Consider the following 21,401-nt stretch of genomic DNA (forward strand, 5'->3'; position numbering starts at 1 on the left):
TTCCAATCCTTCAGTGTCTACCTTAAAAGCCTTCCCCCGCTTACGGCGATCCCCCACACTGATGTATGATGTCACTTGTGCATCATGGGATGTGCGACTTGCGGCGCCTGTCTGGACTTTTACACTGGCCCTACTGAGAAACATTTCTTAGAACAGCCCCTCTGCTATAAAGGCGAGAAATTCCTCCCTGCAGTGACAGGCTCGCTCTGTGCTGGGCATTAGGATGGACCCCGAGACGTCTCCTAGTCTTGAAATCCCAATAGTTAATCATGCCTTACTTCGGCTGTTTCACAAGCCTTTGTGACCCAGGATCTTCCCATCAGCTGCTTTTCATTCCAGCTGCTGTTTCTGTCAATGATGTTAACAAACAAAACCCCAAATTATAAACCATTTTAAAGGAAGCCATTTGCTAGAAATTGCAGCAAAGGTACTCCCTTATGACCAGTATAGGGGGGCAAGATGGTGACCAAGCAGGATGAAGAGTTTTAGGCTCCCTCTTCGATGGTATATTCCCTACTGAAATTTACTCTGTGACTTTAAAAATGTCTAAAAGAAGAGGGAGGCAGCAGGTTAACCCCTCACCTGTTTCTGCGACAGACGCTGATGACCTTCTTTGCGTTGACTCCAATGATACCTGGCGCTTCTGCTGCTGAGCTGCAGGAAACGCTTAGCTTAGACAATGAGCTCTTGTTGAGCCCTGCTGGACCCAACCCTCTCCCAGCTCCCAGAGAGGAAAGGGTGAATTGGCCAATTGTAGAGGGTTCTTGAAGATCACCAAATGCAACTGCACCTGGAACCCAGGCAAACCCGGAAGAGGGTGATTCGTCGGCTGCTGTGTTGCAGCCTGCTGGGGCCAGTATACCCAGAGGTATGAGCGGAGGGGATTGCAGGGAGAGCTCAGGTTTAGGCCCTGGAGCTGTAGGGGCCGAAGAGGAAGAACAAGCCGTGATTCCTACAATCAAGCTATTGGAAAAACCCCAGGTAGTAACACTGGACTCTTTTATGGACTGCCATGGAGAATTTACATTCGGTCAGTATAAATTTCATGTCTTTTACATAAAACCTTTTGACAAAACTCGTCCAAGTTGAGATGGAGGTCCAAAAACAAGCTACTGAGATTACAAAAATTAATCAAACGGTTAAGGCTGTGGAAAATATGGTAAAACAACAAGAAAAATGGAAAACTTAGAAAATCAAACCAGAAACTTAAACCTGAGAATTCTAAATTTTCCAGTGTCTAAGTATGTGTCTTCATGTGATCTGTTTAAAGATTTCCTAGTTTAAACACTGAAGATTCAAGAAGAGATCTTTTTAAATAATACAGTTTCTGTAGAGTTCCTCCTCTACAGAAACTGTATTATTTAAAAAGATCCCAGAGAGAGGTGAAGTTCATAGGGGAAGGAATAGATGTTTCTGCATTATTGGAATCATCGGACATAGAAATTGTGGCTCGTGCTACACTTTTGGTGTCTTTTGTATTTTTCCAAGATAAGGAGATGATATTAAAGTTATATTTACAATTACAATATTTCCTGATGTCTCAAAATGGACTCAAGTTAGGAGAGAGGATGTTCCTAAGGAAATTACAGTACTTTACTACAGTACAACAAAAATTCCTATCAGTTAAGGTTTCCTTGTAAATGTTTTATGCATTATCAAGAAAATAGGTATATATTTTATGATCCTTTTCAGTTGCGGTTTTTTTTCTCGAGAGTAAGGAGATATCAATGGCAGCCCAAGAAGAAGCAGTGTAATATTGAGTCATGAGAATACTTTCATTGGAGATATCCTGCTTTATTTATTTTTGATTTATGCTTAGTTAATTAATATTGATCCCTTCCTGGGGACTTTTTCCTGACCTTGCCCTTCTATATTTGTGGACTGTAGTTAAGTAATTTATCATTTTCTTTAATTTTTTTTTTTCATTTATATAATGTAAAATGGAAGTACAGTGGTACCTTGGTTTACGATCATAATTCGTTCCATAAGCATGCTCGTAGTCCAAAGCACTCGTATATCAAAGCAACTTTCCCCATAAAAATTAATGTAAACTCGGACCATTCCACATCCCAAAAACTTAATTATCATTAGCGATGCCTCCATTGCTGCCTCTGCCACGGACCTATCCACGCGGCTGCTACAGTTCTCATGGGGAGGCCTCTTCTGCTGTTTGCTGCCTCTCACCTAGTTCTGGGAACTGGAGAGGGGGCTATACTGCAGGGCGCTCATGTCACTGCGGGTTGTGATGGTGCGCTCTGGCTCCAGGGTGCTGGCTGTAATCAAACCACCGCCGCTGAGCCCGGATAGGCACTGTTGGTCCTGCCATTCATGTGCATAGCCCCCCTGGATGCCACTACCCCCCTCCCCCCCAGGACTTTCAGGTGCTGGCCCACTCCTGCCACTCACCCCGACTCCCATGCTCCCCCCGAGGCCACAGGCCCTGCTATTGCCTCCTTCTCCCCCCCACCACGACTGGCCCTGTCCTTACCCGTGCGCCGCCAGTGTTAGAAAGTGCCTGCCGCCGGTTTTCTGCTGGGCCTTGAGCATCTGTACATGCTCAAAGCCTTCTGGATCTCCCTCACGGGTAAGGACAGGGCTGGTCAGTGAGGGTAGGGAGGGTAGGGAGGAGGCGTTTGCGAAAGGAGGGAGCAGCGCCGGTGGCCTCTGGGGAAGCAATACAGCTGGGTCAGGGCTTGCAAATCAAGTCGGTGCTCGGTTTGCGAGTTACAGTTTGCTTGAGTGTTTTGCTTGTCTTGCAAAACACTCGCAAACCACGTTACTCACAAACCGAGGTTTGACTGTATATGATTTCTGTAATTTCCTGTAAGAGATATTAATCTTGATGTTTAAAAAGTTAAATTAATAATAATAAAAAAAAGAAATTGCAGCAATGTTGTCCCCAGGTAGGAATGCGATGGAATATAATTTATGCGAATCACACTTTATATGTTTGTTAGAAGTCCACACTACTATTGGATTTTAGACCAGCCTTTGGGAGACTGGGTAAATCGAAGACGCCACGGACCTTGTGGTTCTTAACCACATGTCCTTAAAATTCAGTTCATCTCAGGGATGAGCGGGATCCGTAAGGTCTGTGGGAGTTAAAACAAGGATCTCTGTGGACCCCACATCATGGCTGCTTTCTTTTTAAGGCCATGTGATTTAGCTCCGCAGGATCCGTGGGGCCTCCAGGTAGAAGGCATTTGAGACACGGGGGTGCAGAAAAGCTGGGCACAACAAAAGGGAGAACTAGGGTGAGACTCCAGCATTCAGTAACAGCAATCCCAACCACAAACAGAAAAGAAGCCAGCATAGGTAGAAGTTAAAAGGAGGATCTCACGGACCCCCACAGAACTAAAAGCGCATGGCCTTAAAAACAAAGTGACCGTGGAGTGGGGTCCACATAGGGATTCTCATTTTCTAACTGCAACAGACCTCACAGATCCTGCTGGAGGGGGTGGGGGGGGGGGTAAGATGAGGATACATGGGGTGAGCGGGATCCATAAGGTCTGCAAGAATTAGAAAATGAGAAGCCCTGCGGACCTCACACCCCTGTCCCCAGTCAAGCAGCACCTCTCCCTCTCAACTTCCCCACCACCACCACCTATGTCCAGCAGCACTTCACCTTCTCTGCCTCCAGTCCAGAAGCAGCTCTCCCTCCCAACACCAAGGTTCAAGCAACACCTTTCCCTTCCCCCAACTAGCTGCCGTATCTCTCTCTTCCCCTTCCCCCTGACTAGCAGCAGCAGCACCATCCCTTCCCCTCCCTCTCAATTACGGTTACCAGATGACCAGATTTAGCTGGACAGCTTTTCAAAACCTGGCACTTTGTCCAGATTTTGAAATACTTCCTCTGCAGATCGCATCAGGAGGAGGCATGCGCAGGTGCAACACAGTGATGTCACGTGCAGATGCCCTCCCAACCGACGAGAACAGGCTGAGGGGGGGTGGGTCTAGGAGGCAAGGCTGGGGCATGGCATAGGCATAACAGGGCAGGGATGGACGGAACTGGGGGTGGGTCTATGGGTCCAGATTTTATGCAAGTAAATGCTAGTAATCTTACCCTCAATAAGCAGCAGCACCCTCCCCCAACTAGCAGCAGCTCATTCTTATTGTAACTTGCCTGAACAGCCATTATTAGTACAACAGTTCTCGCTAGCAGTCTTTGCTAGGCTGGATCCATCTCTAAGGAAAAAAAAAGTTGCATCAAGATCCTTTTGGTTTACTACTGGTTAGTAAGTGCTAACATTCATCCCCCTCAAACAGTAGCTGAGCATTCCTAATACATTCATACTATCTAGGGTACGAGCCCTGGGAGTCTTGTTTTCTAACCCCTTTTCCCCTTGGGGTAAGTAACAAGCGCCCAGGTATCTTTGCAGTGTCTCTATGCAAATGAGCTTCAGTGTTCTCTTCTCAAGTTTTAAACCCATGTTTGTTTGTTTATTTCTCACCCGCCCATATCCAGGGCGAGTTACATATTAACATACAAAATTTTAAATATTTACACTTGTCATACTAATCACTTCGATGACACACTTACATATCAAATCAAATTACATATAATATACACGTCACATCAACGATGTGGAGGAGTGTGTGGCGCAGTGGTTGGATCTACAGCCTCAGCACCCTGGGGTTGTGGGTTCAAACCCCGCGCTGCTCCTTGTGACCCTGGGCAAGTCACTCAGTCCTCCATAGCCCCAGGTACGTTAGATAGATTGTGAGCCCACCGGGACAGAGAGGGAAAATGCTTGAGTACCTGATTGTAAAAACCGCTTAGATAATCTTGATAGGCGGTATATAAAATCCTAATAAACTTGAATATCATTTAAGGCCAAGCCCAAACATACATCAAAATTTAAGATTCCATAAGTTGTACAAGATGCCTCAATGACAGACATCATTACATCATACATCAAGATGCATCATGTTGTCTTCTGATAGCAGCTTCCTACTACAGATTTCTTCTTCAGGTCTGAGACTCCTGGTGATGGGGAGTATATCCAATCACATGTGCACTATTCAAATTTCTAATAAACCTTGTTTTCTACAAGGCTTGCTTTTGATTGTTTTTAGGAGTACCCAAAAGTAGTGATGTTAATTGTTTACAGAATACATGATTGCAGACTAGCTAAGGATGTTCTGTCCTTTTCGGTGAAAAATGGAGCACAGTTTTTCATAGGCTGATGCACATTACTTTAGATTTAGCTGTACTCTCACTAAAGTGTGGAGAGGGATCATTTTATAGCAGAGAACATTTTTCTTTATCTACTGCCTTCTGCAGGGTGAAGATCCTGTCACTGGCCAGCAGAAGGAAGCCAGTGGTAATGGAGCTAATTTGCATACAAGTTCTTACAAATGCACCTAGGAGCTGTCTACTCACCCTGAGTGGAAAAGGATGCTGAAAAGAACAGTTCCAGCACAGCAAGCTGGAAAAAAAACAACAGTTCTTTCAGGAGTCAGGTGATCTTGAAGAGGAGAAGTATTAGCTTTAGTTTAACTCCTCAAGCTTGTCTTAGACCAGTCTGAACAGCTTGTGAAATAACCAGAAAGCCCATAGGACTGGGAGAATCCTCAGGGAGTAACTAGTATACTGGTGGAATTATGATTGGCAGAGAGATTGGTGGTGACTATCAGAGGAATAGGAGAGACCAGTAGGGAACCAGGAGGTTGGTGACCAGTAGTGGCCCCAGAGTGAGTGACCAGAAGGAATTATCTACCTTAATATCCAGGGATGACCTGTATTGACCAGAGTGATCAGAAGTAACCAGAGGGACCAGTAGAGGCTGGAGCAATCTTTGGTAGCCAGAGAAACCTGGTCGTGTTTTTAGCAGTGTCAGTGAAGTGTGACAAAGAACCTGGTAGAACAAAAGGAAGGCCTGAAGTGCCTGGGTGTAATGATTGCTCAACCCATTCACACTCCCACCACCATGGGATAGGATGCAATGTTCTTTTGTTCATTAGGAACTGGTTAATGGATAGAAAACAGAGGGCAAGGTTAAATTACTGTTTTTCTCAGTGGAGGAGAGTGAATAGTGGAGTGCCACAGGGATCTGTACTGGGACAGGTGCTATTTAACATATTTATAAATGATCTAGATATGGGAATGATAAATAAGGTGATTAAATTTGCAGATGACATAAAACTATTCAAAGTTGTTAAAATGCATGCAAGAACATGAATGAAAAATTGCATGAAGACCTTAGGAAATTGGAAGACTGGGCATCCAAACAGCAGATGAAATTTAATGTGGACAAATGCAGTGATGCATGTTGGGAAAAATAATTAACGTCACAGTTACCTGATGCTAGCTTCCACTTTAGGAGCTAGCACCCAGGAAAATATCTAGGTGTCATTGTGGACAATATGCTGAAATATTCTGCCCAGTGTGCAGCAAGAGTCAAAAAAGCAAAGAAGTTGCTAGGAATTATTAGGAAAGCGGTGGAGCAATACAAGGCATTATATTCTTTGTCTTATTTTCCATCCCTTTTCTAATAATTCCTACCCTCCGGTTTGTTTTTTTGGCTGCTGCAGCATACTAGGCAGAAGATTTCATCTTATCGTCCACAATGACACTTAGATGGGACATTTGACAGTTTTTCATGTTTGTGTATATCCTTGTGGCAAGGATACCTATAGACAAGGCAATAAATGGGCCCTGTTCCTTTAAAAAGAGCTTCCCAGACCAGGAAGCTATGTTCCTAGCCCCTACTCCTCTCAGTATACAAGCTAAGCCCTCTGGCTTTCCTGATTGTAGTGATTGGCCTCAGCTAGCTGTTCCAGCCCAAGACAATCTTAAAAGCTGAACTGGAAGAGAAAGCCTGGGAATGGAAAGTCCCTGCAGTATCCTTGGTAAGTAAGGCAGGCCATATAAGTCTGTCCCCAGAGCTTCAGGGAAGTTTTCAAGTTCCATCTAGGAGTGAACTGGAGGTTTGGTTGGCAAGGCTTTCCGAGGAAACAGGGGTAATGGACTGGGAGTCTTCAGTACTGCATCAGGCAAGGGTGCCAATGTTCCTCCTCGAGGGCCGCAATCCAGTCGGGTTTTCAGGATTCCCCCAATGAATATGCATGAGATCTATTTGAATGCACTGCTTTCACTGTATGCTAATAGATCTCATGCATATTCATTAGGGGAAATCCTGAAAATCTAACTGGATTTTGCGGCCCTCGAGGAGGGACTTTGACACCCCTGGCCTAAGGAGAGGAAAGTGAGTAATTTTCCCAAAGAAGGAACTACTCATAGTCAGCCATGAGGAAATGGAACTGGCTTAACACTATTAATTTAAGAAAGAGGAGGCTACTGACTGAATGTTGGCTTAACAGCCTGTAAAGTACAAATGGTATGGGGTTTTTTCCTTCCTGGTTTTGTTTTGTTTTTTTTAGTGTTCTGTCTGCATCCTAGGTGGGGTGAATCCCTGGGATTCAAAGAGTTAGAAGGGGCCTAAGGGGAAACTAGAATTGGCAGACACAGGGGAGAAGATAGGAGAGACTTAAGCAGAGGTAATATAGATCCTGATCAGTTTTGGTCCACAGTAACTGATCACCTGCGTAAGTCGGCAACTGTACAGCTAAGCAACTGAGACAATGAGACTCTTCAAACATTAAACTCCATTGCGCCTTTATGTCAGAACAGACAAACAATCCCCATTGTACAATGATGCCCTAAAGGCTGAGAAACAAAACTGTTGCCATTTAGAAAGACAATGGCAGAAACTTCCCTCCTCTAACCACAAACAGGCATGGAAAACAGCAATAAAATCCTACAAACACCATTTAGCTGAAGCCAAAGAATTCTAATTTGCCTCAGAAATAGACAACCTTACCTTCTACATCAAGAAACTGTTCCAACTAATGCATACAACTATTGCCCCCCACCCCAATACCATGCTTAGCAGCTACTAACACCCAACCCAATGCCCAAGAGTTAGCAAATTACTTCCAAGACAAAATTAAGAGCGTACAAGCAGAAATCAGCAAAATCTCAAGCACTATACAGCCAAAGAACCAATCTGATCCCATTGCCACTGATCCCTGCACAGGAGACCAAATCTGGAGCACCTCTGAACTACTCACCCCAGATGAAGTGTTCCCCCAACTAAACAATCTACCCAAAACCAGCATATTAGACAAATGCCCATCCCACTTATATTCCCATATCCCTAATAAACTCACTCATTGGCTGACCTCATTGATAAACAACCTCTTAGACCCAAATGGGTCACATTGCTCTCACACTCCCATCCCAAAAAAGGCAAGGAGATGACCTATTCTCTCCCTCCAACTTCAGACACATAGCTGGGATACCTCTACTCACCAAACTTCTTGAAAACACTGGTTTGTACAAAACTCACAGTCTACCTAGACAAATTATCCTGCCTACATTCCTCTCAGTATGGTTTCAGGCCCCAACACGGCACAGAACTACTACTACTACTCACACTAATCTCCAAAAACAAACAGATGCTGAGCAAGGGGCACTAATCAATCCTTCTACAGTTTGACATATCAGCTGCGTTTGACTCTGTTGATCATAAGCTCCTACATAAACTCAGTGAACTAGGTCTGACTGGAACTGTCCTCAACTGGTTCAATAAGTTCCTGACAAACAGAGAATACTGTGTATGGAAAGAAGGCACCTTCTCCCAAAGCTTGAAAGCAGTCTGTGGAGTACCTCAAGGGACCCCACTCTCACTGGTGCTCTTCAACATTTTTATGAGCACACTGAGCAACCTCACCTTCACCGATGGTGAAAGGCTACTATCCTATTCAGATGATATATTTCTCTTAATCCCACTTTGTGCCGACACTAGGAAGCCCTTCAAAAAAAGTTTCCAAAGGCATTGAAAAAAATCTACTCTTGGGCACTCTCCAACAAACTAAAACTAAACATCACCAAAACCAAAGCTTCTTTGGTTCCACACTGCAATATATACCTTTATTTTTTGCTCCATAAGACGCACTTTTTTTTCCACCCAAAAGTGGGTGGAAATCTCGGTGCATCTCATGCAGCGAAGATACACATTTTTTACACCCCCACCCGCCGCTGCATCTTTTTAAAACAACCCCCCACCGCTGCTGCACCTTTTTAAACCCCCCCACCCGCCGCACCTTTTTAAAACATCCTTGTGGTCCAGCATGTATCCCTCCCTCGATAGAAGGCTGTCTCTTCCTATTTCCCGGCCAGCGGTGCACAGGTCAGGAGCAAACTTTCCGCGTTCCCGCTTGGGCCCACACCACTTTCTGAATGGCTGCCATCAGTTCTCACGGGACTCGCTGTCTAGGGAGGGAGGGATTTAAAAAGGTATGGGGTGATGATTTAAAAAGGTACTGGGGGCTATGGGCGATGATTTAAAAAGGTGGTGATGTAAAAAATTGTTAGTCGGCTGGGACGGATCCCTTCTGTCCCATCCTACCACTAGACCACCAGAGGGGGGACAGGGTACAGGGCAGGATGGTGAGGCAGGGTACAGAGCCTGGCAGGGAGAGGGGCTGGCTGCATAGCCTGGTAGGGCAGGGAGAAAAGGGGGCTTGGTTCAGAGCCTGGCAGGGAGGGGGCACAGGGTGCAGAGCTTGGCAAGGAGTTTGGGGAGAGGTTGTAACCTTATACTTCTACTAAGACTAAGGGGTTCTTTTATTAAGGTGCACATTTAGCGTGTGCTACACCGGTTAGTGTACCTCAATAACGTATCTTAATAACAAATTCGGCCTGCGACTTACTGTATTTTCTTGCAGAAAAATACTACCTCCTCAGGCTACCGGTACACAGATGTCGAAGCAGAAAAGACTAGCATATAAAATTCCTTTTAAACTGGAAGTAGTAAAATATGCTAAGGAACATGGAAACAGAGCAGCAGAGAGACATTTTGAAAAAATGATGAGTAGAGGAAACAGGAGGATCAGCTGCAAAAAGTAAATAAAAGTAAGCACATTTTACGTGTGCATGCTGCAAAGTGGCCACAGTTAGATGTGGACATGAAAGAAAGGATCACACATCACCGGAATAATGGCTTCTCAGTTTCTACAAAAATTATAATATTTGAAGCCAAACGAATTGCTTTAGAGAAAGGCATTCAGGATTTTACTGGATCACCATCATGGTGCTACAGATTGATGAGGCAATGTGGCCTTGCTATGCACACCAAAACTAGAATTGAAAAAAAAAATGCAAAAAAAATATGAATCTAAGATTCTGTCTTTTCATAAATTTGTAATTGATGCTAGGAAGAAAAATGATTTTGAAAATGGCCAGATTGGGAATATGGATGAAGTCCCGCTAATCTTTGATGTGCCATCTAATAAGACTGTTGATCTGAAAGGTGCCAAAACCATAAATGTGAAAACCTCAGGACATGAGAAAACACATTACACGGTTTATGTTAACGACACCAAATTGACACCGATGTTAATTTTCAAAAGGAAAAGGTTTCCAAAAGAAGTGATTCCACAAGGAGTAGTTGTGCATGTTCATGAGAAAGGATGGATGAAAATGGAATGAGAGTATGGGTTGAAAAAGTGTGGTCCAAACGTCCTGGAGGGCTTCTGAAAAAACTTGCTTTATTATTTCCTGTTTAGCTTTCTATACCTGTGTTACATCCCAGAACCTCTCTCAGTATCCCACGATCCCCCTATCCCTCAGGAATCCGTCCAATCCCGGTACAAGGGTTCAAACAGGGATTGGACGGATTCCTGAGGGATAGGGGGATCGTGGGATACTGAGAGAGGTTCTGGGATGTAACACAGGTATAGAAAGCTAAACAGGAAATAAGTATAGAAATCCAACCAGGTCGTGGATGTGCAAGACCGGAGGGTTAGGACTTCGATGGGAAGATAGGACTCAATGGGAAACCAAGGTGGCAAGGGGGCCCCTTCTGGTGACTCAGACAGGCCGTGACCTGTTCGGGCCGCCGCGGGAGCGGACTGCTGGGCGGGATGGACCTATGGTCTGACCCGGCGGAGGCACTGCTTATGTTCTTATGTTCTTATGTTATTAGGGCTTGACCAGTTTAGAGCACATATTAGCGATACTACAAAATTGTGCTTTATTGAAGTAAAGACTCATCTAGCTGTAATTACTGGGGATTACTGTAATTACTGTAATTACTAGCCAGTTGCTACCTTTTGATGTTTCCATCAACAAATCATTTAAAACAGGGGTGCCCAAAAGGTTGATTGCGATCGACCAGTAGATCGCAAGGGCAACACGAGTCAATCGTGGAGCCCATCCCAGGCTCCATGATAAGAATCGTGTTGCCTTTGCATTCTCCCTGCTTCCCCGATGCCGCAAAAGCCAGGCAAGTGCATCCACTGCACAAGCGCCGGACACACAAGCCTCCCCCCCCCCCCCCGCAATGTCAATTCTGAAGTTGGAGAGAAGTTCCAGGCCAGCCAATCGCTGCCTGGCTGGCCCGGAACTTCCTCTCCGTCAGGATTGATATGGGGGGGGGGGGGGAGAGAGAAGGCTTGTGGGCCTGGCCCAGTTGGGAGTGATGTCATGGGAAGGAATAGAGGGAACTATAAAGGAATGAAGTGAATTGAAAGGGTTAATAGCTGGGACAGAGAATACTGCTATGAAGAGCCAGAAGTGTCTGAAAGTTCTAAAGGGAAGAATGTGACAGACTGATGAAGACAGAAACTTGGAGTGGAGTTGTGGCAGTGGAGAAGAAATAGGCTGTGAGGGTGACGGGAACTCAAGAGAAGGAGCATGCGCTGTAATGGGGGAAGGGAACTGAGAGAAAAATACACAATTTGGGAAATAAGAGTAAGAGCAGACAGGAGGAAGTGTTTGCTGGGGGCATTTGGCAATAGTGGAGGTGGCTTGGGGGGCAGGGAGAGAGACAGAAAGAAAAAAAGAAAGGGGGCAGGGAGAGAGACAGAAAGGGGAGGGGCAGGGAGAGAGGAAGCAAAAGTTGGACTCGTGGAAGGACAGAGAGAGATGGCTGGGGAATGGAATGAGGTCTGGAGGTGAGGAAGCATGCAGGAGGCAGAAAGAAGGGAAGAAATATTGGATGCACAGTCAGAAGGAAATGCAACCAGAGACTTATGAAATCACCAGACAACAAAAGTAGGAAAAATGATTTTATTTTCAACTTAGTGATCAAAATGTGTCCGTTTTGAGAATTTATATCTGCTTTCTATATTTTGCACTATGGCCCCCTTTTTCTAAACCGCAATAGTGTTTTTTAGCACGGGAGCCTATGAGAGTCAGGAGCAGCACAGGGCATTCAATGCAGCTCCCTACGCTAAAAACCGCTATTGCGGTTTAGTAAAAGTGGAGGGGGAATATTTGTCTATTTTTGTATAGTTGTTACTGAGGTGACATTGCATATTTTAAAGTCATCTGCCTTGACCTCTTTGAAAAAAAACCCCAATATAAATTATAATTAACATTCTCTCTGCCTACAGTGTGCTTTGTGTTTTTTTTTAAATTTTATTGTTGGTAGATCATTTTGATTTGGTCATTTTAAAAGTAGCTCGCAAGCCAAAAAAAGTGTGGGCACCCCTGATTTAAAGTCTTTATACAAGAAGAGTGGAACAAATGGATGGCTGCTGGTAATCATAATCTGACACCTACTGGATGAATGAAGATGCCCACTATCATTCAAGTTTGTGAATGGGTTAAAACATCATGGCACTCAGTGATGGATGAAACCGTTGCACGGTCATTCAAAAAAGGTAGCTTTAGCAATGCCTTAGATGGAAATGAAGATAGTATGAAGATAACGAAGTAAGTGATATCAGTGATTGTGAGCAACTGAGCTTCTTAAATTCTGACACTAGTGATGAGTTCTTGGGGTTTCCGTAAAACTAGGAGTGCTTGAACCTTAAAGTCTCTCCTCATTTGTTAATGACAGTAATGATGGTTCTTAATACCGCTGTTAACTTTACATGGTTGAAATATTATTCCGTTATATTTTATTAAATATATTAATACACCATTAGGCTCAGAATATTTCTTTTTTTTTTTTCTTGTTTTCCTCCTCTAAATCTAGGGTGCGTCTTATGGTCAGGTGTGTCTTATGGAGCAAAAAATACCACGGTCCTAGCCCTGCCCTCTGGTGCGACACTTAGGGCTCCTTTTATGAAGCCATGTTAGTGGATTTATCGCATGCAACTTTTTAGCGCGCGCTAACCCCCACACTAGCCGAAAAACTACTGCCTGCTCAAGAGGAGGGGGTTGTGGCTAGCAAGCGCTATTATGCATAAAAGGAGTCCTTAACGTTGAGAAGACCTCCAAAGTGCTTGGAATTCTGCATGGACTCCACACTTTCCTATACAATTCAAATATCCAACCTCTGGAAAAGAAATTTCTACAGCTTAAAGCAACTGACTAATCAAATTTAACTTCTATAGCAACCACTATGTAATTCAGGTTCAAATGTTAGTCCTAACACATCTCGACTATTGCAATTCTTGCTACACGGGCATAATATCCTCCCAAAATGTACAAATTCCAATTGATCCAGAACACTGCAATCAGGCTGATAGTTGGCTTAGAAAAGTACAACCCCATCTCTATATCCTACCACATACTTCACTGGCTGCCTGTAAATGCCCAAACTTTCCTGCATTATACACCATGCATTAAATACCAACTCATTAGACCTCGTTCCTTTCTAGTTGCCCCCTATGCCTGGAATAAATTACCTGAGTTTGTCCATCAAGCCCCTTCCCTTCTCTTGTTTAAAAGCAGACTGAAAACCCACTTTTTTGATATAGCTTTCAATCCTTAACCCTACTCCTCTGCCCTCCAACCCAGCCAGCTGAATAACCGTTCCCCTTAACTGTATCCATGACATCCTGTTTGTTTGTCTTGCCTGTTTAGATTGTAAGCTCTTTCGAGCAGGGACCGTTTTCTTACTCTTTGTGACTCTGTGCAGTGCTGCATGCTTTTGGTAGCGCTACAGAAATAACTAATAGTAGTAGTAGTAGTAAAGGAGCTACCTGACTTGAGACTTGTTTAAATGATACAAGTTTTACTCGTGGCTAGAGCTGTCTGGATTAGGGATTTAGCAAGTTTTCAAGTTTTTATTAAAATTTGATACAATCACTAATTCAACTTCTAAGCGAGATACAGATAAAATATAAGGGGAGAACATAATTAGATATAAAAAAATAAAACCACCAATAATACAATTAAAAAGATCATTAAACAACTAAAGCAAATGGCGTGACTATTGATAAACAAAATTGGACTAGGCAAACATGAGACAAAGGAAGGTGGGGAAGAAATACAATTCATATAGGATAGAAAACAGTTTAGGAGCAGACAAAAGGACTAGATACAGTCCTGAAGAAAGATTCCAATTGGATCAGGGGCTAGTTTTTGCACAGCCCTGAAGAACTTTAGAAACAGAATTGTGTGCTTTAAGGGCTCAGCTACCAAAGGCTCTGCACTGATCCAGAGATATTCTGGAAGACTGCCTAGGTCTGTCATAGAAAGCACCCTGAACTTTCCTCATGAAGTTAAATTGACTTTTTGGAGAAAGAGGCTACTAATCTATCCCATGGCTACTCTTGCTTCATTCATTGGACTTACTTGTAGTGACTACTCTTGCCCAGAGTCGCCTAGGTGGATGCCTAGGCATAACACTCTTTATAAGTCTGAAATATGCAGATCTACCTGTACCAATGTTTATATGGTGTTAAGTCCTTAGCGTGACATGAGACTTCTAATTTTGAAAATTGAGCGATTTGGAGGCATGTTCGAGAGCAGGGCCAGCCAGCTATGCATCCCCTTCCTCCCAGGAGTGGCTCAAGGCTCTTCTACCCTACCCCATATCCAGCTTCCCTTCCCTATTTCCCTGTAGTCCAGTATTGCCTCTCCCCTTCCCTAGCCCCCCACCCCAAGTATCCAGCACCTCTCCTTCCTTTCTCTTGCCTCCCCCCCCCCCCATTCATCACCTCTTCCCTTTCCTTCCTTCTCCAGGTATGCATCATCTCTCCATTTCTCATTCTACCTATGCAGTTGCTGCTGCCACTTTTGCAACCACTCTCCTCCTAATTAGCCTATTGGTAGGGCTGATTCTACACAAAGAGGGTAAACTGGATAACAAAACAGAAGGTACCCTCACTGGGTTTTTCCCCCATTTTAAATATTAACTTTAGAGTAATATACTTATTCTATGTAAGCTTAGTATATGGCCAAGTAGCGCTATAGAAATAAGTAGGGGAAGGAATGAGGACTTGTATATAGCCTTTTTGTGGCTTTGGCATTTCAAAGCTGACATTCAGTGGTGGGCACTGGAGGACTGAGTGACTTGCCCGGAGTCACAAGGAGCAGCACTGGGATTTGATCTCACCACCTCTCAGTGCACAGGCAACAGCTCTACCAGTGAGCCACTACACTTGTGTACAGTACACAATATCTAAATCTGAAGGCTTGCTTCTTTTTTGTTCAGTCTGAACTAACCTTTTGGCTTTTGCTAATGTTTCATTAATCTGGCTTTCTATCAATCATAGATGGTGGTGATAAGACCATAGTCACAGCCTGTTTTTACCGGGTATTACTTCACTACTCTTACAAGGGGCCGCTGAAAAGTTCTCAACTCAACCGAGAACGATGTAGAATCCCAAAACTTCCAAGTTATTCCATACTTTTCCTTGACATTTCGTTTCATATCATTGGAAATGAAAAGTGTCAAGAAAAGTGTGGAATAACTTGTAAGTTTAATGGCTCCACGTCATTCCCTTCTTGGTTGGGCTGAGAACTTTTCAGCGGCCCCTTGTACCTTCATAGATGAGAACATTTTGCCATATTTTGAACAAATGTTAACAACGAATAAACTTTTTTCATAACAATAGAAAACTACAGAAAATTGTAGAGAAGCACTATATTCCTAGCAAAGTGAAACCATCAAGAGCTGGAGAATGTAAGTGAAAACTATAAATAAATCCAGTAGATGGCACTGTCTCACATACAAGAATTGGAACTGCTAAACCAATGTTTGTCAACTTTTTCAAGTCAAGTGCCCCCCTGAAAATTAAACAAATAGAAACAGAGTATCCCCAAGCTCCGATCAGCAGAGATTTTGAAATGGCCATTTCAAAAATTGACATATTCTAATCATGAGATAGAAAATTAACTTCCTTTTCTACCTTTCTCATCTGGTCATTTTATTTTTCTAATTATGTTGATCAAGCTCTGGTATCTGCTTTCTTCATCTCTTACTTCTCCTCATCATTATTCCTCACCTCCTTTTCCTTTCAGCTCTCTTCAATTTATTTTCCTGCCTCTCTAACCAGACTTAATTCTTACTATCCAGTATTCATTTCCCTCTCTCTACTATATCTACCTATAACTTTCTTTTCCCCTCATCCCAGCTGTTATTTCTATTCATTTTATTCACCTGTCTTTCACCAACTCTGTCTTCTTCCCCTGTTCCATCCAGCTCCACCACCTTTCCACCCTCGCATCTGCTGATGCTGCTTCTCCAGACCATGGATGGATCGTAATATGGTTAAAAGGCAGATTAAAGTCAAGACTGCTTCTATTTCTTCTGTAAACATCAAGTATGGGGAGTGAGTCCTTCAGCTAAATCAGTTAGCTAGCCAAAATCCATATCTAGATTAGGGACTTCATTTAGTCCTATTGAGAGATCTCCACCCCATCCCTGCTCCCGTTCCTGGAAGCGAAGTTAGTGAGAATCTCTGGCAAGACCCACAGAGAGTCCTTGATTACTGTTACCTTGTCTTTAGGTATTGTAGCGATTTGGCTTTACTAATAAAAGAACCTATCCTTACTCCTAAAGTTTCAAGTTCAAGTTTATTTAAAATTTGATTTGATCGCTTATCAGACTTCTAAACGATGTACTATGAATTAAAATGAGATAATACTTACAACATAATAAAATAGACACGGACATCAAAACACACACAAAAGGACAGACAGATGCACACAAGAGGGAAAAGGGGGTAAAACCAACAAGGAAGGGGAGATCCAAATAAAAGAAAAAAAAAAAAAAGCTTGAAGTTTGAACAACCGAAAAATAAAAAAATAAAAAAATCCTGTGCATGGGCATTAGGCCTAGAAAGTGTCTTCAAATTAAAAACTTTTCAATTTACCTTTAAATCTATCTAAAGCTTTTTCCTCCCTCAAATGAGCTGGTAGGGAATTCCAGTGTAGAGGGCCTATGACTGAGAAGATATTCTAACGCTGTGTGTTAATAACTCTTAACGAAGGGATAGACAATAGATGTTGCCGGCTCTAGATGTCTCTAAACTTTTGTTTTGCTTCAGCTAGTTATTTTGCAGTCTCTTAAAGACATCTGGAGTTTGCTATCTAAGAATAATCTGCTTTTTGCAAGGAGTGTTCGATCAAACTGTGGATCTTGCTCTGACATCAAGTGAAGGAACTCTACTGCTGCTATATCTGCGGCACCCTTCCATGGGCTGTGGCTGTGATTGTGTGGCCACAGGTATGTGCCAAAGGGGCATACCATGCCCCTTGGGTGTCCCTTAGGAGCTAGGAATAGGAGGAGATCTCCTTTTGCTTGAGTGGGAAAGTGGAAGGCAGATGCAAGAAGCCACTATCAACTGGCCTGATGGGCCTCCATGTTAAGGTACTACCTACGCTTTTTCTTAATCAGATGTTTAATAACAGTTTGCCTGCTGAGGAAGAGGTTTAGAATTATACAAAGATTATTTTTTTAAAAAAGTAATTTAAAAATATAAAAATGGGGAAAAACAGACTACAATGAACATTACAGACAAAACATGCTATCGATTCTTTCTTGAGAATGGATTCTAATATAGTAAGTTCTAAAGGTTCTGGGAAAGGTACTCAACAGACTGTTCCTTTTCCTCATCCAGTGCAATTTTCTGTGGAGAATTTATCATCTACTTTATGTGGTCCTAAGCCAAAGGTATCATTGGAATTGATTTGGCAAAGTTTCATATGCTGATAAATGGGATGAAATTCAGTTAAGTGTTTCACCCTACACATTTTTGTAGTTGAGTGCCTATAAAACCTATCATTTCTTTCTCTACAATATCGCTAAACTCAGATCCTTTCTTTCTGAGCACACTGCTAAGAACCTCTTCCATACCCTCATAACCTTTCTCCTAGACTACTGCAAACTGCGTCTCACTGGTCTTCTGCTAAACTATCTCTCTTCCCTTCAATCTGTTCAGAACTCTGCTGCATGCCTCATATTCCACAAATGTCACTATACCCACATTACCCCACTCCTCAAATCACTTCATTGGCTCCCTATCCAGTTTTGCATACAGTTCAAACTCCTTTTAATGACCTTCAAGTGTATTCGCTCAGCAGCTCCTCAGTATCTCTTCTCTTTCATCTCTCCCCACACTCCCCCCCATGGGCACTCCACTCAATCAGATAAATCTCTCTTACCTGCACTCTTCTCTATAGCCAACTTCCTTCTGCTCTGCTGCACTATATACCTGGAACAAACTGCCTGACTCGGTGCATCAAGCTCCGGTTCTGGCAGTATTCAGATCCAGGCTCAAAGCCCACTTCTTTCAATTCCAAACTCCAACCCACCTGCTAAGCACCAATATCTGCATTATCCTTCCCTCTCCCACCCAAGCACTGTGTATAGATGCAGTCCATCTTGACTAGATTATAAGCTCTTTTGAGCAGGAACTGTCTCTTCTATGTTTTGATGTACAGCGTTGCATATGTCTAGTAACACCTTAGAAATGATAAGTAGTAGTAGTTTTTTGACCAATGATTACTTATTCAACCCTTATCTAAGTAGTCCTAGATGTATGTAATAGTGAACACTATGGATACTGATAAAGTGTCTGAAGTTTCTCCACCACTTATTTGAGAAAATGTGAGAATGATCAATGTTATTTGGATATGATAATTATATCCACTGTTGGATTTATAAAATTTAAGCAACTTTTTTTTTAATTGAAAATTTATTGTTTGCTTTTTTTATTATTATTATTTATTACGTTTCCCTCTAGATATCAGTATTTTACATGCATGAGGACAGACTGAGGTACAGCTGGGCTGGCTATGGGAATAGTAAAGAGTCAAATCAAGAGGTAATAATTAAATTCCAGAAAAGGAGCTGTGGTGAAAACATGTACAAGTTCTGAAACCTTGCAGTAAACGTACTGTATTTTGCATGGAGTTTTAGTTAAGTCTCTGCTTTTCTCCAGGACTAATGTGGCTACTAGAAATGGTTTCACATGTATAACTTCTACTCAGATTTTCTTCTCTCTTGAGTTTCATCCATTTGTGTTAGCCAGAGACAAAGAACCTTGTAGCACCCCTTTGCAATCTTCAGCAGCCATATCAAGTTCATGATGTCCAACAACACGCTGGCGATGATCCAGGAACACTGGGGACCAAAGCCAAGCCTGTGAAATGCCTCTGTTCCAAAGGTAGAAACCATACGGCCATAATAAGTAGGTATGACTGCTATTCTCACCATGAAGAACACGATGATCATCATTATACCATTCAGCATGTTAGCTGCAGAAGACTTTGCATACCCCAGTGTTTCAAAGAACCACCTGCAAAACAAGCAGCATTTAGAAAACACAGACATTATCCCCCGATTCTACATAGGTCATCCAAAGTTGGGTGCCCAAATTTGAGTTGCGTACACTAATTAGTTAATTGGGTGTCAACACCAGTTATTGGTGCTATTTGGAGTTCACAGGCACTTAATTGGCATTAATTTGCAGTTATCCACACAACTGCCTACACACTATTCTATAATGCTGCACACACAAAGTCTCAGATGCAACCCAAAAGGGGGTCATGGGCGCGTCAGGAGCATTTCTAACATTTAGGTGACGTGTTACAGAATACTGGGGGGCTGCATGTCCAACTTGTTTGCCAGGATTTATACCAGGTTTCAACAGGCATAAGTCCTAGGCACAGGCACTAAGGCCTGTTCTTTAAAGGGCGCTCAGCCTGGCATGCTCTTTCTAGAATACTGCTTAGTGCGGATGTTTCCTGCAAACTAAATTTGAGTGCCAGTTATAGAATGTACCCCTCTATAACATTTCTAATTGTACGTTGGTATAATCTCTGCCCTTCCCTCCCCCCTCCAATTCTGAAAATAATTTTCAAAGCCATTTAGGTGGTTAAATAGACATTAACCCTTGTGAATTGGATAACTGAAAATTGCCCTCCACCAATACATCAAAATTATGTGCCTTGTAATAAAGTGCATGCACCTTAGGCCACATTTGAAAGAGACGCTCCTAGGGCAGTGGTCTCCAAAGCATGGCCCCAGAGCCTCATGCAAATCCCAAAGTCCTCCACTGTGGTCCTCAAACAATTGGCTGAAATGTTCTTGAAGTCCTGTCAATGCATTAATTTAAATCTTGCCCACTTGATATAGTAACTGCAAACAATCTCTTAAGTGTCAGAGCAAAGGTCCATCTAAACTAGTATCCTGCCTGTAAGCAGTGGCCAAACCAGATGACAATCATGTAGCACAGCGGTCTCAAACTCAAACCCTTTGCAGGACCACATGAAGGCCATCTTCTCCCTTTAATTCTTCCTCACACATTTTGGATTTGTAGATACTTAGGAGGGCTGCAGAAAAAATAGTTAATGTCTTATTAAAGAAATGACAATTTTGCATGAGGTAAAACTCTTTATAGTTTATAAATCTTTCCTTAACTGCTTCTGATAATTTCAGCTACACACAGCTGAAAGCAGTGCAACATGCAGAAAGTGAAAAACTATCAAAGTATCAACTGCAAGAGACAAGATTTTGGACCAACTATTTTGAGGCCCTCGGTATTATAAAAAATGATTCTTTATGGAAAACTTGTGCCCTTAAGTGTCCGCAACCGGTTTCAGCTCTCACCTCCTCCAGCACTGGACACACACACAAGCTGCACTGCCCCCAACGGTTACCTTATGTTCTGGAATGTTGCTCGCCTCACTTCTGTAACCTCACGCAAGCACTTTCCTGCGTCTGCATGCGATTGGACTCTACCTCACAATCGCGTAGACACAGAAAAGTGCTTGCATGAAGTTACAGCGACTGCCGGACACTTAAAGCACAAGTTTTCCTTAAAGAATCATTTTTATAATACCGAGGGCCTCAAAATAGTACCTGGGAGGCCGCATGTGGCCCGTGGACCACGAGTTTGAGATCATTGATCTAGCAGAATCCCATGAAGTAGCAAGATTCCATGCAGCAGCCTTCCCCAGGTCTACCTTAATAATGGATATGGGGTCCAATATTGAAACCATGGGAGGCAGCCCAGCTGCCTCCCAGGTTGATGGCAATCCCAAATATTCAATGCCAGGATCATATTTGGCCGCCGACATTGAGAATGCAGGTCAAAGTTCAGTGACTCATGCCAAATTTCATCGGCTGACGGGCTAAGGCTACCAGCATGGTGTCAGCTAGTTTACAACTGATCTCAGTACAGTATCCTTGAAAGCAACAGAAGAGAGA

At 43.0% G+C, this 21,401-nt stretch overlaps 2 protein-coding genes across 5 annotated transcripts in view; both read right to left on the reverse strand.

Annotated features, from left to right (window-relative positions):
- LOC117346823 (cytochrome c-type heme lyase) overlaps window positions 1-8,153 on the reverse strand; it is a 48,498-nt gene extending 40,345 nt beyond the window's left edge. The window contains exons 1-2 of the mRNA XM_033916949.1: window positions 8,074-8,153; window positions 4,124-4,185 (exon numbers count right to left, since the gene is read on the reverse strand). Of these exons, the coding sequence (XP_033772840.1) occupies window positions 4,124-4,185; window positions 8,074-8,138 (127 nt within the window). The 5' untranslated portion in view covers window positions 8,139-8,153. The remainder of the gene's footprint in view (window positions 1-4,123; window positions 4,186-8,073) is intronic.
- Window positions 8,154-18,581: 10,428 nt separating this feature from the next.
- TLCD4 (TLC domain containing 4) overlaps window positions 18,582-21,401 on the reverse strand; it is a 92,412-nt gene continuing 89,592 nt past the window's right edge. For all 4 annotated transcript variants that reach the window (XM_033915933.1, XM_033915930.1, XM_033915929.1 and 1 more), the window contains exon 8: window positions 18,582-19,488. In XM_033915933.1, the coding sequence (XP_033771824.1) occupies window positions 19,173-19,488 (316 nt within the window). In that variant the 3' untranslated portion in view covers window positions 18,582-19,172. The remainder of the gene's footprint in view (window positions 19,489-21,401) is intronic.

The sequence above is a fragment of the Geotrypetes seraphini genome, chromosome 12 (assembly GCF_902459505.1).
Source record: "Geotrypetes seraphini chromosome 12, aGeoSer1.1, whole genome shotgun sequence".
Taxonomy (NCBI): domain Eukaryota; kingdom Metazoa; phylum Chordata; class Amphibia; order Gymnophiona; family Dermophiidae; genus Geotrypetes; species Geotrypetes seraphini.